Below are 16,399 nucleotides of genomic sequence, written 5' to 3'. Positions count from 1 at the left end.
CAGCGAGGCAGAATTCCTCTAAATTCCCTCGCGTCGTTAAGGGTTCAGATTTTTTAAAAGCCGCTCGGAGCGTTTCTGAGCAGTCAGCAGCACATCGAGAGGAGACGGCAGGCGACGTTATCTCGGTTTAGAAAATCGGGGGGCAAAGTCTTATGAGGGAGTGAAGCTGAGAGCCACTCACAAGACGCTCAAGACTCATATCTTCAACTCACTCCTGTAGAAATACTCAATTTTGTAAATTTATGATCACAAATTTTACCAGCTTTTCATGGGATTTTATTTGAGAAACAAACACAAATCAGCAAATGACACCCCATAATAAAAATGATTCCTTTCAGGATAGCCCTGAAACTGGAAGTTGGTGATATGGGCTTAAAGTTTTATCAGGATATTTTGCGATATTATTATGATAACAATGAGAAGAACTTTTTATTGCTTCTTTTTGAGGTAATAACTGCATGACATCAATATGAATGATAAAGGCCAATCTTGATCTAAAACCCATACAATTAAATACGGGGCCCGTATGGGGAGGGAATTGTGCTGAAAAACTGGATTTATAAACGACAACGCTTGGCAGAAAAATGTAACTATTGTGTCTGACATGTGCTGACCAGCTTGAACTGATTTTCTTAGATCCCATTTCAGACAAAGTTGGGAGTCCAACTTGTTTTATTTGGTAAAACCATAAAAGAAGGCCAGGTGAGTGGAGGCCCGTACGCAAGTTGACTTGAACTTATCTCCCTTCATTTCTATACTTTTATCTAACAAAAAACTCCCATTAGGATGTGACACACTGAGCCCGTGTGTCGCCTGCCCGGCTGCTCTCTACATCAATCCAGTTACATACAAGTGGAAGTTCTCGTCTTACCGCCACGGAGGAAGCACCGCCGCTCTCCTTGCTGGACACGGCTGCCTGATACATCGCCAGTCGCTCTTTCACCGACACTGGCTCAGCCTCCTGGTTCTCCTTTGAAGACCCGGCTCTACCTGCGGCTACACAAACATGCAGAACATTAAAAAAATGTACAAGACCTCTAGACTAATATACGTCTTTCATAGGGCAATCAAAGTCGTGTTAAGTTAGACTTAACACGACCGCTGGATACGTCTCCTCAAGGGGTTTGCTGATATTTGCTACCTACTCATTACTCTTTTGGCACATCAGGGAAAGCTGTGGAGGAGCTTGCCATTTAGTAATTGGTCTTCGGGGACAATTTTGTACAAAAAGGCCTTTTCTTTTTAATAAACTACAACAAGCTAAATCGATGGAATAGATTTTTTTTACCTAAAAAAAGAGCAGCATCCTTACTAAATCATCAAGATTACTAAAACTTCATGTGAAGAAGAATAAAAAAAAAAGGATCTGCCTTTTGTTTGAAACCTGAATTCGATGAAGACACTCTCTAACTTCCAATGCTCCACATTCAACAAACTGGGCAAAAGATATGTAGAGGAAAATTGAGAAAATAAAAAAACAATCCGTGTTTCTTTTTGCGGTTCCGAACATCCCCGCAGACAGCCAATTAGACAAAAGTGTTGATTCTACATTTGACTTTTTGAGCTACAAAGCATCATTAGGCTCCAGAGGAGCCTCTGTTAAGGCTCAGCCTCCGCCCACACCCAACCTTTCAGCTCTTGGCATGTTATCTCGCTCTGAGCAGCAGCTTCCCCGGGATGAAAGGCGACCCTAAATAGAAACGATTTCGTCTTCTTCACATACTCGCCCCGTAACCTTTTGACTCGCTGAAATCCTCCTCCTCCTCATTTTGTTTTGAGGTTTTACATGTTTTCTTTTTTCCACGAACATGTATGTTTTCTGGTTGAAGAAAAAAGGGGAAAAAAAAGGAAGGAGTTTTATGTCCCCAAAGACGGAAAGATCAGGAAGAGCAGGCAGAATCCTTCTTTGCTTTTTCAGTAATAGCAAAGTTCAAATTTAACGAAAACAAAACTTTTTGATCTACCCTGAATGTACCATCCTTACTGCAAAGCTCATGCTTTGGGTGGCAGAATCATGATGTGGGAGGAATGCGATTCACATTTACAGTGTCTCACCTTTACCGTACTGGTAATGGTCAGTACTGTACTGAAATTTGACCAACTTATGTTGCTTGTTAGATGTATGCAGATGATGTGTGCATATTTCAATGGAAAAACCAGCAAATACACAAAATACCTCATCTGTAATTATTAAGATCTCTGCCTGTTTATTAACACATCTGAATTTTTATGTTGACAAAATAGGGGATTATCGGTAAATTCATTAAACACATTTAAAAAAATTCCAAGTAGAGGACAATGCAAGATCTTTTACTAATAAAAATCTTAATGGTAAAATGTACCATTTATTTCCCAATAAAAATCTTAAACTGTGTGGATTTTATATGTAGTTAGCTTCCTGGGTCAATACTTTTTAATAACCACATTGCGATGCAATGATAGCTCCAAGTCTATCAGTTTTGCACATTACTTGTGAATTTTCCTAAACAGTGTTCTTTCGTCTTTACCGATGTTCTCCAACAAACGTCAGAGGCCAGCTGGTCACACCAAGATAAAATTACAACAATAAAGTTCCTCTGTTCTGCTGAAATTGCAGTCTGTGGACAAAATGTAGAGGTACGAAAATCTTTGCGAGAAACATTAGGAGACTTCAAGGTGCCTCGCGGTTTCTCCGATTTCATTCAGGTGGCATGTTAAGAAAACATCCCATCGCACCGCTTATAGCTTTTTTGCTACTTTTGGCAAAGTAGTCGAGGGGAACGGGGGCGAAATAGACCGTTGAAGATAGCAGCATCCGCTAAATCCTATAAATATGAGTCAGAAATCCTACACCTGAGGCTGTGGCGCATCCTAATAACGGCTTGATGACAGAAGCACAAGGATGATTCCCTCATTTATCACCTGGGATAAAGGTTCACGTCATGGTCTGCGGCTTTGAAGCACGGGTCAGCCACGTGAAGGTTTAAAAGTCTGCGTGTGATGACAACAGCCCTTCGGTTATCTCCGGCTTTTCAGAATGATAAGTCATATGCAGAGCTGCCATACCACAGAGTTGAGGTAAGCAGGCTTTCGGGGGTTGAGGGAGAGAGAGGAGGGGGGTGACTGGAGGAGAAAAATAAACCCAGCCTTTTTATAAACCGGCTCTGTCTGCAGCGTCATGTTCCCCCGTAACAGGCAGCTTCATGGGGAGGAGGTGCGTGTAGGAGTACATATGTGGAGACGAAGAAGTGAACGCAAAGATTAGGGATATCTTCCGTTAGGATTTTAAGCTATTCACCGTATCCAATGTGAGAACTAATTAGTTCTGGCGCCGACTCACGCTTCGTTATCCGTAATACAGGCTGTGTTATGCGTAATGTACCTCAGGATAATGAGGGCAAAGTCTATGGGTTCAGTTTTTTTGTGCAGGATTTGCCTTTAAACCGGTTGAATTTCTTTTTTATTTTGTATACTATTGGACTGTAGCCAATTAAATTGGGTTAACAATTTAAATACAGTTTCTATAGTGTAGATGTTAATCCATATTTTTGAGTGAAATTTGTTAAAGTTTAAAGCTGCTAAATCAAATAAGTTAGTTAAATACTTCTATTTAGACAATTTTGGTTATGGGGTTATGTTAAAATGAATATGAAACCATGAAAAAGTATTTGAACTCTTACTGATTTCTTCTATTTTTTTGTTTTTTCAAATAATTTTTGTACATGTCTAACATATTCTGTGGGTTTTATTGAAGATTTCATTCATTAAGTAAAAACACTATCAATAACAAAGTCATTGTTTGCCTTGGTAAACCATAAAATACTGTAATTACTTTTTACTTTTGGTTTTATTTTTGCAAACGCAGTTGTGAACAGTATCAGACCTGAGGAATCACTGAAATACAACCTAACAGCATGAAGTATGCTAAAAGGTCTCAGAAAGCAATTGAATAAAATCCAAGAACAGATGACAAACAGTCGTCTGTGATTGTGGGAGGTAATATCTGAGGCTTTGGGACTGTAGTGAGAACCGTTATCCAACAACAGAGAAAACATGGAAGAGTGTCCAACTTATTAAAACAACTCCAAGAGCTCACTTTAACAAATCATCCAAGAGGTCTAAAATCACCAAGAACAACTCCTAAAGCACAGGAGACCTCACAATATTTAGGGTAAGGTATTTTCATCACTCAATAATAAGAGACCAGAAATGGTGTTCATGGGGGAGGTCCAAGGCTAAAAACTATGCCTGACCAACAGTAACAAAGACCTGTCTCACATTTGCCAAAAACATCTTGATTATTCCCAAGACTTCTCGGACAATAATCTGTGGGCTGCTAATGAAGCGCTTCCATTAGCTGTAGAAATATCATGAAGCTGGACACAACAACGCTTTCTCAACAACTCTCTAAACCTTTAACTGAGTTGCTATATTCATTCTTTGCATACCCTCTATTGAAATTACAGAATTTTAATGGAAGCTATTTTGTATTTTTACACAAAATTTTGTCCATACCGTGTAAATTCACTCGATTTAGGAGCAAACAGACTCAGACTGAGTAGGTTTTTCTTTTCAGATTTATATTCCCTTCAGACCAAGCATCACAATAAAGGTAATAACACTGGCTGAGAGGGTAATGGAAGCGGGGGAAGGCCATGACGAGTCAACAAGGGAGGCCTCGCTGCTGACACCGTACAAGACTCGGCGGCTATATTGAGCTTAGCTAAGGCCCGCCAACCTCTAGGCCCTGTCTCCACACGGATGGCTCCTCTAAAGGGACCGATTGAGAGTCGCTCCACTCTCGACTCAGCTAGAGCTGAGGCAAAAGGTGAAGAGCAAAAAAGGGGATCCACCATGCCGAGAGACTCGACATGTGATAGCAATTTCAGTGTTTAAGGACCAGAGAGGCAGCACGACTTGGCAGCACAAAGAAAGTTCAAGGACCATAGATCTGCAACAGGCAGAGGCCATACACAAATCACAGAGGCGTTCCCACCCACCCTTCTTGTATGCCCCATCCTCACAATAAAAGCCTCTGGCAACGCAATTTTCTGTTCAGTACTTACTGGCCAAACCTTTTGCCTGCTGAGGTTTGACAGGAAAGCAAAGAGAGCTACACTAATTGAAATGTCAGCCTACGGAGGGTGATTTCTATCTCACCGGCAAAGTAAAACAGGCACAATAATTAAGCTGTCAAATTTATCAAAATAACTTCTTTGCAAGGAGAGTGAATTGTCCTCAAGCACTTCCTCATGCCGGCTTGGCACTTTGTCTCCGATTCGATGTGCTTTCAGAATATTCCAGATCAGAGCTGCTGCTGGGAATTGCTCACGGAAGGGAACACAAAAAGACCCATGTATGTTTTATGATAACACGCAAATCCTTGTGGCATCATGGACACGAGCTAAATAAAAAAATAATAATTTTCCACCAATTTTGAGTCATGTTGAACAGGGGCAGTACATCAGACTCTTCATTCTCTGGGGAGGCTGTTCAAGTCACTTACCTTCAAGATGTTCTTTAAGGGAAATGGTTATAGAATCCAACAGTGTAAAAGAGGGCCTTGGGTTGTACAGAAAACCCCCCAAATGGGATTAGTTAGCACCCTTCACCCAAAAACAAAGAAAAGAAGGAAAGTGTGTATTGGAGACCAGCTCCAACAGTGCAGCTCAGTGAGTGGGACCCGGGCGTATGGTGACAGCTGATTTTATTTTAGAAGCTCCCCACTTAAAAAAAAAAAAATGGGATGGACTTCTGGGAGAGGGTAAGTCAAGTGGAGGTGGGCTTGCTTTTTTAGTGCCAACCCTAGAGGTACCCTACATTCCTTTGACCTTATGTCATGGTAGTCTTATGGATATGAATCTCCCACTACATGAGCTAGAAAAACACTCACACTTAGTGTAGCTCTCATTTATAGATGGGCAAAACGGGAAGACATTTGACATTCGTAATGTTTTCCTGTTAGTTGGCTGTAAATCAGGACTGAGCGTACACACTGCCAGAAGGTATTCATGGTCAATGGTACTTCAATGTATTTTATGTGATTGACCACACACAGTGTAGTTTATTTAAAAACCATTTAAAGCCAGAGCATAGTTTAAGAAAGAAAATTAAAGCTAAAAATATTTTAGCCTTTTGTGGGCAAATACCTGTTTCCTTTCAATCATGCATCTTAACAAGTATACTTTAATTAGGTGATTGGGTTATGCTGAATTTAATTTAGGGGTATTAAGGATATTACACCTACCACACTATCAAAGCTGACTGAACCCTTTTATCAAAAGTAAAATAAAAGCTGCAGAAGGTCAGAATAACTCCTGTATGATCCAGTTTGCCATAAGTAGAACTGCCTGTTCTTGCAGCCAAGCATTATGATTTGTCAACAACAGGGACTTCTAGTGCTAGTCTAGAATAGGTTTCTGTGTACAAATCACTGTAAAACTCTTACAGGACAAATATATGAAAGCTGTAATGTTTCCAAGAACCAGACTGAATGTTCTTTTTTTTTCCTTTTTCTTTGCTACAGTAGGCTAATTTGGAGTTATCATGCAGATGCAGGACTGGTATTGATCCTGCTATTGAACTCTTAGTTGGAGAATCTAATTATAAGAATGTGACTGCAAGATTTGCTGGGAAAAGAATCGGTGGGAATGTCGGAAACAGCAGCTGCTAGCGGATTGGGAGGTAAATGTTTTAATGTCAGCTCTGAACGACTGCTTGACATCGAATTAAATTAACCCGACAGTTTGCGTAACCAGTCGTGACTAACGTAGATCAATACAAAACAGAACAACTTGGACTTTTTTTTTTCTCACAACTTAACGGCTGAATTGTAAACATCAACCTAAAAACAAACAGAACAAACTGAAAAATGTGATTTGGGGATACTGATGTAAACAGTGGAGGAGATGTAGAATTATGCTAGCTACATTCACTGGTATGGGAACCAAAAATGGACATTCTTAGAGATGTGTTTTCATAACGTTATATCAAGGCATCAGATTATTTTTGTTATCTGTTGCTTTGAGTAAGAAAGGATTGTTACCAGAACCTAAAATGGTTACTTATTTATGTTTAATCATGCTAGCTACTGATTTACCGATAAAGGACGCCCATATGGTATTAGCTAAAACCTGGCTGTACCTGGTGCTTCGACAATAATTATTCTGACGTGAGCTAGCTCAGGTCTTTGAAAATCTACAGCCACATGGGCTCGATTGAGTAAACACCGCTTACGAAACCTGCTCAACCTTGAGTGATTTCAATGGTTTAAAAATATTATGACGAATCGTGAGGACGAATCTGTTCCCTCTACGTCTGGCCTCAAGAGATCTTTGAGCCGATTTCAAAGGCAGCTCTTCAGATAGAAAAGCATTGCAGCTAATACAATGGGAGGGTATTCGGTGGAAGGCCTCTGGTGGAAGGATAGAGAAAATAAACTATTTCTGACAGTATTTTTTAAGTTCTCCAGCTTGGGAAATACTGACTTCGATGCATTGCCCTAAAGCAAACAGCAACAACACGGGTCCTCCTTCTTAGGTGCAGTCTATTTATTTTCTTTAGGCTTTTTTTTTCTTTCTATCTGGAGGGATTTCTCTGAAAATTTCATTTTGTGTTCATATGTCCTGTATATTAAACTCCAATCTTGGCCATTTAACCTCAGAGGCACCGTGTTTCCCCAGAAGGCGGCACAGCGAGGAGAGAAAAGCGTGGGTACCGAGCCGTCGAGATTATCCGTCGATAATCCCGGTGAAATTGGGAAGGATCTGCCATTTCCCAAAGTGGAAAGCAAACACTCGGAGAACGTCTCATGAAAGGGCTTGTGTGGATCCTCAAATTAAGATGCGGAGATTCTGATTTTCCAGAACGTCCCAGAGAAATCAAAGATTGACTGAGATTTGCATGTTGAATGTGAAACGCAGACTGTTCTCACAGCGAAACTGATATGATCGGAACTAAAATGTAAAGCTGATTTTCCCTGGTTAAAAAAAATAATTTTCAGATCGTGAGACAGTAATAATGCCTCAAGATGAGCAGAAAAGACTCCAACAGTTTTACTTAATCAAAAATACAACAACTGAAACCCCTCTATGCTTAATCCACATTTGAGTACTACAGTCTGTATTTGTCATGTTTCAAAGTCCATCATTCACAGAACATGATGTTGAAAATGTTTGTTTTTTTTTAAGCCCTAATCTTCTGTGAAGGCAATTTATTTATTTTTACACGTTAAAGAGGATATTCACACACTTGCTGTTTGTTTGTAAAGCTAAATGTTCTACTCAGCGATAAAGTGCTGGATTTTCATTGTACCCATGACAACAGGTTTTACTCCAGCGTCAAATCATTCTTTCACGTTCTCAGGTAAAGTTTCTGTGAGACTTAAACGAGTCAACATGTCCGCTCTCAAACAGACACACAACATCGTCAATTTTCAATTTCTAAACGTTCATGCGTTACGGGATCGTTTGCGTCCCGTAATATCCTCTAAGTGGATCATGTCTGAAATTAACAGCCAGAAAATCTTTGGGTTTTTTTCCACGAGATCCATATTAAAAAGACATCATCATGTGGCAGGACAATCTGGAAGGAGATTAATCAAAACAAAAACAGCAATTTGGGCAAATCTGTTCTGCCATAATTCAAACACAGGGGAAAAAAATTACTTAGCACTACCTCCTTCCTGGATATTTAGAGATAAAAAAATATAACTTCTGAATGAAAAAAATAAACAAATTTAGATTTACACGGTGCCACAAAAGCCCGCCACGGCGTCACGCTGTTATTCTGGTGGAAAGCAAGCAGAGTGCGTGTAAACAAGGACGCCCGCTACGAAGGAGCCGCAACGCGGAGATTTGGAAGTGAGCTTTGCATCTGTTTAAAGTGCAGTTACTCCACGCTTGTGCTTTATTTAAAAGCAGATTTGAAGGAGGCAGTTCTGTTCCTCTCGGATCCTTTTCCTCCTGCTGTCAGTCACTCCGCCTGGCAGAGATTACGCGCCGTCTTCGCTGTCGGCTCGCTCGGCGAGACGAAAGCTGTCGCTCAGTCAGGACAACGCCAGGGATCATCAGCAAGCTCTAATTTTAGATGCAGGCCTGATGGATCCCAGGTGGATGATAAAGATATCAGCCAGCATATATAAATATCATTAGTATCTGTATGTGTGGGTGAATTTATGAGCGCGTGTTCAGGCGTGGGATTAAGACCCGTCAACAAATTATTTCACATCCTCACCCTCAACTATCGCGTTGCTCTTATTTCATTTTTATCCCATAATGCATCTAAAACAAGGTTTGTTGTTACCTGGAGAACACGGTCGAGCACCAAAACAACTGAGGTCTGACCTTTCACCTCCAAGAGTGTTTATATGATGTTATTTTCTACTTAACAACTCAGAGAGATGATGCTTGGCCCACAGTTGGAGAGGTGCAACACCTGTCGGTCCTAAACGTGTTCTGTGTTTTCAAAAAAGGCTTCCAAACTGAGGTTCAATTCAGGTAGAATAGCTGGTTTTTCTACACAAATCGTGACACATTTTGAATAATCAAGGTTATTGTTCCTTCTTTTTTTATTTGGTTTGACCCAGACTCTGCCTCCTCTATCCATTTTGTAATATCTATCCATTTTGTCTCTAGCACAGGCTTGGTGAAAAAAAATGAACTGAGGATTGAGCCTAGTGGGACCCCGCAGCTTAGAGAGGTGATGTTAGAGGAAACTGTATTGAACACAATAGCATTGTGGATCATAAAACACCTATAATATAAAGCAACAAAATGGAGAAAACAAACTGGTTATTGATATCGGCCGATACCATCGATATATCGTGCATCGCTAACTTCTGTACTTGAATTGTTTTGAAGTGTGAAATATCCTGATCAACAAGCAAACAGTTCTTCTCTGCTAGTGAAAAGAATGTTAACTTTGTTATTAAAGTCCTAAGTCATTTTACATTCAAAGTTATGTGATTATTTATGATGACACGTGGTAATTATTCACACTGAGCGCTCTGTGGAAATGTGGATTGCCACAGCGGCGCGCACTTTAACATGAGAAATATATCTTATCTATAGTTGGTGCATTTTGTAACTGCAGTCTGCAAGATTCATGTGAGAAGATTTTTAAGTTCCCTCCATAGTGGTAATTAAAACAGAAATTCTATCCTGCACTCAGCAAAGCCTGCTGATCACCCCATAACTTATTTTCTCTTTCAAAGCACAGTCCTGGTGGCTTAAAAGGAAATATTTAAGTTTCCTCGCGGCAGGAAGACTTCTTAATTCAGGGCAGGCTATGAGCTCAGCTTGCAATTTCTTTTGTATCAAAAATATATATCTATATATTTTTTTGATGTCTTATTCCTCTAATCTAAAAAAATAAATAAAAAATAAAAAAAGTTGTGACTCCTGAAAACTCATCATACAACTAGTAGATACTATTTTGGGTTGAAAGTTGCTGATTTGGATTTTATTGGTGAGCTTTTAATCAAAAACTCTCCTAATATATCAGGCACAAGAAGCTACAAGTTGCTGTAAAGAGCCAAAATATTTAGGAGATCTCACTGTAAACCCTTGATTACTGATAAACAAAAATAAATAAATAAACCAAGGAATATGTTGTGTTTGAAGGATGAAATGACCAAGAACTATACGTAACATTTTACTGTCTCCCTATTCTATCAAGGCATCTGATGAAAGGGCAGCGCCTCCCACGGTTGCAGCCTCAGGCACCTGGCTACCCAGTTCTTATGCTGCTTGTTATTTGTTCTTTGGATGGGATGTATTGAAATGTCAATTCCCTCCCAGAGGATTAATAATGTATAGTCATTCATTCATAAAGAGCTTTTTAAAGGTCCATAAAATAAAGTTAGAGTGTAGAAATGTTCACTAATACTTTAATGAACAAGTCCATAGATTAACGGCAAAGTGAATGTATACATTTATGTCCTTTTAAACTAACCCAAAGAGGCTAACTGATGTCATTCAATTTCTGAATGAATGAAACATGAGATGCTTTTATTTTGAAGGACCAAAAGTGTCTAGGTAAATTAGGGCCATTTTGTTCTCAAACCACTTAATGTCGATATGGGCAGCAGTTTCGGAAAATTCCATGTTGTCACCGTTGTGATGCTACAACAGATATAAACGGGTTGCAATAAACCAGCAACAGCCACAAGACTTCCTGGTTCACAAATCAAACACACAATCCCTTCCAGCGTATTTCTATCAGACTTGAGGTCTGTGGTTTACTTCCTGTAGAAAACCCCTTACATGCTGTGCCAATCGTTTGCATCCAGTACGGTATCCCAGAAGTGACAAAATGAATCATTTTCAAGATTCAAGATCCAAATAAAGTGGCGTTTAGAGAAAAGTGTTTGTGTTCTTGAACGTTTTGCTGTTTTTTTATACACAGATGGACATAAACAAAGGCAGTCCCCACTCTGTGATGTGCTAACCTGTTCTCTTTAGTTAGGTTACAGGAATGGAGGTACCTTGCCTGAACCCCATCTGTGTTTTTTATGTTATCTGCCGTAGGCGGAAAATAAAGTGGAGGTAGCTACTATACTGGTTCTCTGCCAGAAATGGAATTGCAGCGTCAAGGGAGCGTCTGGATTGTCAGAAAAAATAAGAAAGTAAAAAAATTGCCAGTGAGGCAGAGCCTTATCTGGAAATGAACAATCTAGTTTTTCAAAAAGCTGCTTTCCGCCAAATGTTTATCTCCCAGAACAAATGGCACGAAACATTGCATTAACCATCCCGAGGGCTCGGCTGCTCGGCTGACGGAACAGTGTAACCATGATGCAATCACAGCACTCAGACCCAATATTAGATCCAATCTTTCAGTAGGATAGCTCTCACAAAGTTGCCAGTCCTGAAAAAAATTGGAAAAGAGTACGCAAATTGTGTTTATATGATTGTCAAATACACATAATCACAAGCAGAGAAAATGAGCTACAGCTCAATAAATGGAAGTTTAAGGGAAATACGTGGTACAATAAAATGTTCTAGCTGCTTTTCGAAGGCATCCAGAGTCAGCTAGAATAAGTTACACTAACTGATCGCTCTATGGTCTTAGATTTTAATTCTTTACAAGGAATAGATCTGGTATCTCTATTCTGATTGTAAAGAAATTCCTGCTAACAGCTGTTGTAACGCTTTGACATTTTAACCAGACCCAAAACAGGAACCAATGGCTGAGTTCTTCCTGAATTTGCTTAAAGCCCCCAAAAAGTACGGAAATAACACTTAATTTTATATTGTATTCCTCAGTCAGGAGGTCAACATCCAAAATGTGAAGGGGCAACATTTTAGAATCCCGCAGCAAATTGACAGAAAAACATTTAATTAAAAAATAAAAGTAAAATTGCAATTTTTCCATACTTATCCAGAGCTGGAAAGTATAAAAGATTTTTGAGATTTTTCTAGACTTCATGGCTGTCATTGTATAGACAAATTAATATAAAGGCTAATGTAGAAACTTCCTATTAAAAGGAGAAACATGAATGAGAAATAGATTTAAATTATCCAAAAGGAAAGATTACAAACGTGAGACTTGACTAAGTAAAATAAAACGAGTGCCTGACTGACTCTAGCTGGAATTTGAGTGGGATTTGCTATACATAAAGAATTAAAGAATGGACAAGAAATGTCAGAATGAGACTGAATGATAAGAGAATAATTAATAAAGTACATTTCCTGTCAAAAAAAAAAGAAGAACATTTTGGAAAAAAATAATGGACTAAGGATCAAGCCTAGTGGAACTCCGCAGGTTAAAGAGGTAATGTTAATACACTGAGCACCATGTAACACATATAATGTAAAGTGTGAACAGATTTCATTTTACTGAAAGTTTCAATACTTTCACATGGAGTGTGTGGTACTTTTTTTATAACACGCTGATTTTTTAAAACTTTTAAATAACCAAAAAAGTTAGTCTTCAAATGAACTGAATAATAGTGTTTTAGGAATTCTTTCCTTTGCAAAAAAAAAAATATATATATACGTATCACTACGCAGTTGACTGAAGGTATATACTTATTTATATATTTGTTGACAGAGAAAAAGTTATCTTAAATTCTGCATAAAATCAGAGTGCTCAATATGTTTTAATATAAAAATATTCGAGCAATTTAGGTTCAGAAATAAACAACGTTTTGTTTTTTTTTGGTATTTGCTCAGTGCTGTTCCAGACCTTGGACCTTATCTAGAAACCATATTTGGACTTTTAAACATGAAGTGTGAAAACCCCACAGGGGAGGGTTGTTTTAAAAGGGTGACAAATCTCTGTATTAGATAATAAAATAAAATGAAATAAATACTCACTAAGGGTGGCATCCATGTTCTGATGTGTTGTTGACGGGACAGTCTGAGTGGAGCTAATGGATGTCACTTTTTTGGCCGGAGGAGTGGCTGCCACTTCCTGGTTCAAAGAGAGAGAGAGAGACATAGAGAGAGAGAGAGAGAGAGAGAGAGAGAGAGAGAGAGAGAGAGAGAGAGAGAGAGAGAGAGAGAGAGAGAACTATCAGAGGAAACACCTGGACTGTTTCCACAGCATGAAGAAGAGGCGACAGAAACAGCTGGCACACGCTAACACACCTGAAGTTTGGAAAATGACACCGCTAGGTGTCGGATGACATTTTAAACTCTGGATTCCAGTGACACACACACAGACACACGTACACGCGCACATACACACACGCCCACGCACACACACACGCACACACACACACACACAGCAGGGCATAATCAAAGACCTTGAGCACAATGTGAGCGTTAGGCATTGACTGGAAAGCAAACAGCACTTGGCTGAATTTTAATGGAGCAGACTGGCTAAAACCAGACATGTTTTCATACTACATTGGAACATGACATGTCCTTCTGCACGTGCTACACGTTTTACTTTTTTAAATTATTTTTTAAACTAAAGCAAAAGTCAGCTACAACAACACTCCCATTCAATTGCAAATCATTCCCAAGGAGAACAAACACACCTGTGTCTGTGTGTGTTTGCAAATGTGCAGGTGATTTTTTTTCTTTTTTTTTTCTGCCATTTGCAAATCAAATGCGTTCCCCTGTGGAGCTTTTTTTTTCTTGTTTTTTACAACAGCTTCTAGTTGAGTATCAACACAGAGCGACAGAAAAACTCTCTGCACAGCAAAAACCACACGGTGCGACATGTCCAGTCCGGTTTCAGTTCGCCGCAAAAGTTGGGCTTTTGGGCACAATTTTTTAAAAAAAAAGAAAAAAAGTGCAGCACAAAAACAAAAAAATTCCATTTAACCAATTCCCAGTAGATCTAATAGAAATATTTTTGAACAAATTCACACATGTAGTAGATATAAAAGTAACAATGCCATTTTTAAGAATGTTTTCTTTACTATCCTCTTTAGTTATGAACCGACATCTGTCTGAAGTGTAAATTTGAAAAATAAATTCAGCTTTCAAGCAGAAAACTGGAGATTTTTGGCCAAACTGTTTTAGAACGACTAATTTTTCTGAAGAAAAGTGTGATACCATGTCTCACTGTGGGTAAATGCTTCTCTCCCTGACTTAATTACATGTTTTTTTATGAGATTGTAAAGAGCAACACACATGAGTTATCTTCTACTAAACAACAAACACCGGCAGCATTTTGTCGTTCAGAAATAAATCAAAAGTAATCACTTTAAGGACGATGACTTCTGCAACCAGGTCATTGCAGCTTCTAAATTTTTCCCTCTGACAGATTTGTTTATTTTCAACTTGGATTGTGACGCACAAAAGGTGTAAAAAAATTTTTTTTAATTATCTTTTCCGCTCCTCGACGTGGAAAGAAGCTCAAACCCGAGCAGAGCCCCGTTTCGAGACTTCACATTGAACCACGCCGTTTATCCAGCCAAGGTTTTCGCTTTGCTCCATCGATGACTGACAAGCGGGAGTTGTCTTCAAAGGCGGATGCTCGACAAAAGCCAGGGCGTGCGTTTGAGGTGGTGTGAGCTCATTACTTCTCGACAGAACAGCGGAGAATGCCACCGAAAGAACCACTGAAACGATTCCGACGTTTAACCTTCTTCACTCGTCAGACGGGTTCGTTTACCCTCTGCGGACAGCAGGCGTGTGCGGTGAATTATTATTCCATGCAGTGGAGGCTATTTGATGGATGGAAATGCTGCAATTGATGGATAAAAGTGATTTTGTTTGAGAAATCAGTGTTCCTACATTTGATTCTTCTTTTTTTTTAATGTTTGATGCTAATAATTAATAAAGGATTTCCAGTTATTTGACTGCTTGATTTCTAAAGAATATATAATAGATGTACAGGAAGGGAAATAAAGAGGTGAAGAATAATGTGTGCCTCCACACACTAAATAGCTTTTCCATTCATTTCCGTGACAGGCACCAATTAAAGCACTAATCCAAAACACTCCACCTTTTTTTTGGGATAATTACTATGTACTTCAGTTGAAGGTGCAGTGAGCATGTGAGCTTGAATTAGGAACTGCTGCCAACTAAAAAGAAAAAATGCCTTTCTTTAGTTTTTTTTTTTTACCCCAAACTGTGAAGGACGCAAAAACTGAGAAAAAAGAAGAGTTAGTTTTCAACAAACTTTTTAGAAACATCTGAAAAAAACAAAAAATTACCAAAAGGTTTATTTCTGTAACATGCAGTGGTTCAAATGCATGCCTGAGCAAATCCAATTAGAAATTAGAACTGAGACAAGATTTGAGTAAACAAATTGACCTTTAGTTCAGAAATCGGGATAAGGACGACTTTTTTCTCTTTCCTCAGAGGATATTGATTTGAAGGCAGCGTTCAGAATCAAGAAGGGAAAAATAAATAAGAGATTGATGAAGTGTGGAGGCAGGCTCTTCTTCAAATCTGACTAGAGGTTGAGCTGTTCCACAAAGAAAATCTGCCAAATGTTTCACTCTGTAAATGTGGTAAAGCTGATAGACAGCTTTACCACACACACTCTGAAATGTAAGAGACACACTGCTGTCCTGCAGAAAGGTAAACACCTGCCCCAATATCGAGACTTTTTTTTATAGATCTCAAGAACCTGATCAGATTTGTTCTAAGGATGCAACGATTAACGTTTTTTTTTTTTTTGTTACTTCCGATGTCGATATCTGAAGTTTAGTATTGTCCGATACCGATCCAATACAAAAAGCAGTACTAAATTGACTTAGAATGTTTCTTGTTTTTAAACACAGACATAAATGTACTGAACTATAAATATACTTGATAACTCTGCACATTTAAACACACCAACAGCTTCGCATGCTTGGTCAAACATGTAAAAACAACTTTAATTTGTTCAGTCGGTGCAGTTGGGCATTTAACAGTTAATAATAAATAATAAAGAAGCTGAAACTGACAAAAACAATAAGTTGGCTACCCTGGTCAAAACATGTAAAATTAATAGCAACAAACCTTTGCTGGTGTAG

The 16,399-nt window shown here is 38.9% G+C and overlaps 1 protein-coding gene across 5 annotated transcripts in view; it reads right to left on the bottom strand.

Annotated features, from left to right (window-relative positions):
- Positions 1-16,399, bottom strand: part of xirp2a (xin actin binding repeat containing 2a) — an 82,951-nt gene that overhangs the window by 22,981 nt on the left and 43,571 nt on the right. For 3 of the 5 annotated variants that reach the window (XM_081615691.1, XM_008425151.3, XM_008425161.2), the window contains 2 exons: positions 13,296-13,392; positions 872-996 (listed from right to left, as the gene is read on the bottom strand). In XM_081615691.1, coding sequence (XP_081471817.1) covers positions 872-996; positions 13,296-13,311 — 141 coding nt within the window. In that variant the 5' untranslated portion in view covers positions 13,312-13,392. Of the gene's footprint in view, positions 1-871; positions 997-5,485; positions 5,687-13,295; positions 13,393-16,399 lie in introns of those variants that run through there. The other 2 variants (XM_008425170.2, XM_008425180.2) reach the window with 2 other exon arrangements.

The sequence above is a fragment of the Poecilia reticulata genome, chromosome 2 (genome assembly GCF_904066995.2).
Source record: "Poecilia reticulata chromosome 2, P_reticulata-male-v2, whole genome shotgun sequence".
NCBI lineage: Eukaryota > Metazoa > Chordata > Actinopteri > Cyprinodontiformes > Poeciliidae > Poecilia > Poecilia reticulata.
The sequence above is the reverse complement of the archived record's forward strand: the minus strand, read 5'-3'. Positions and strand labels throughout refer to the sequence as shown.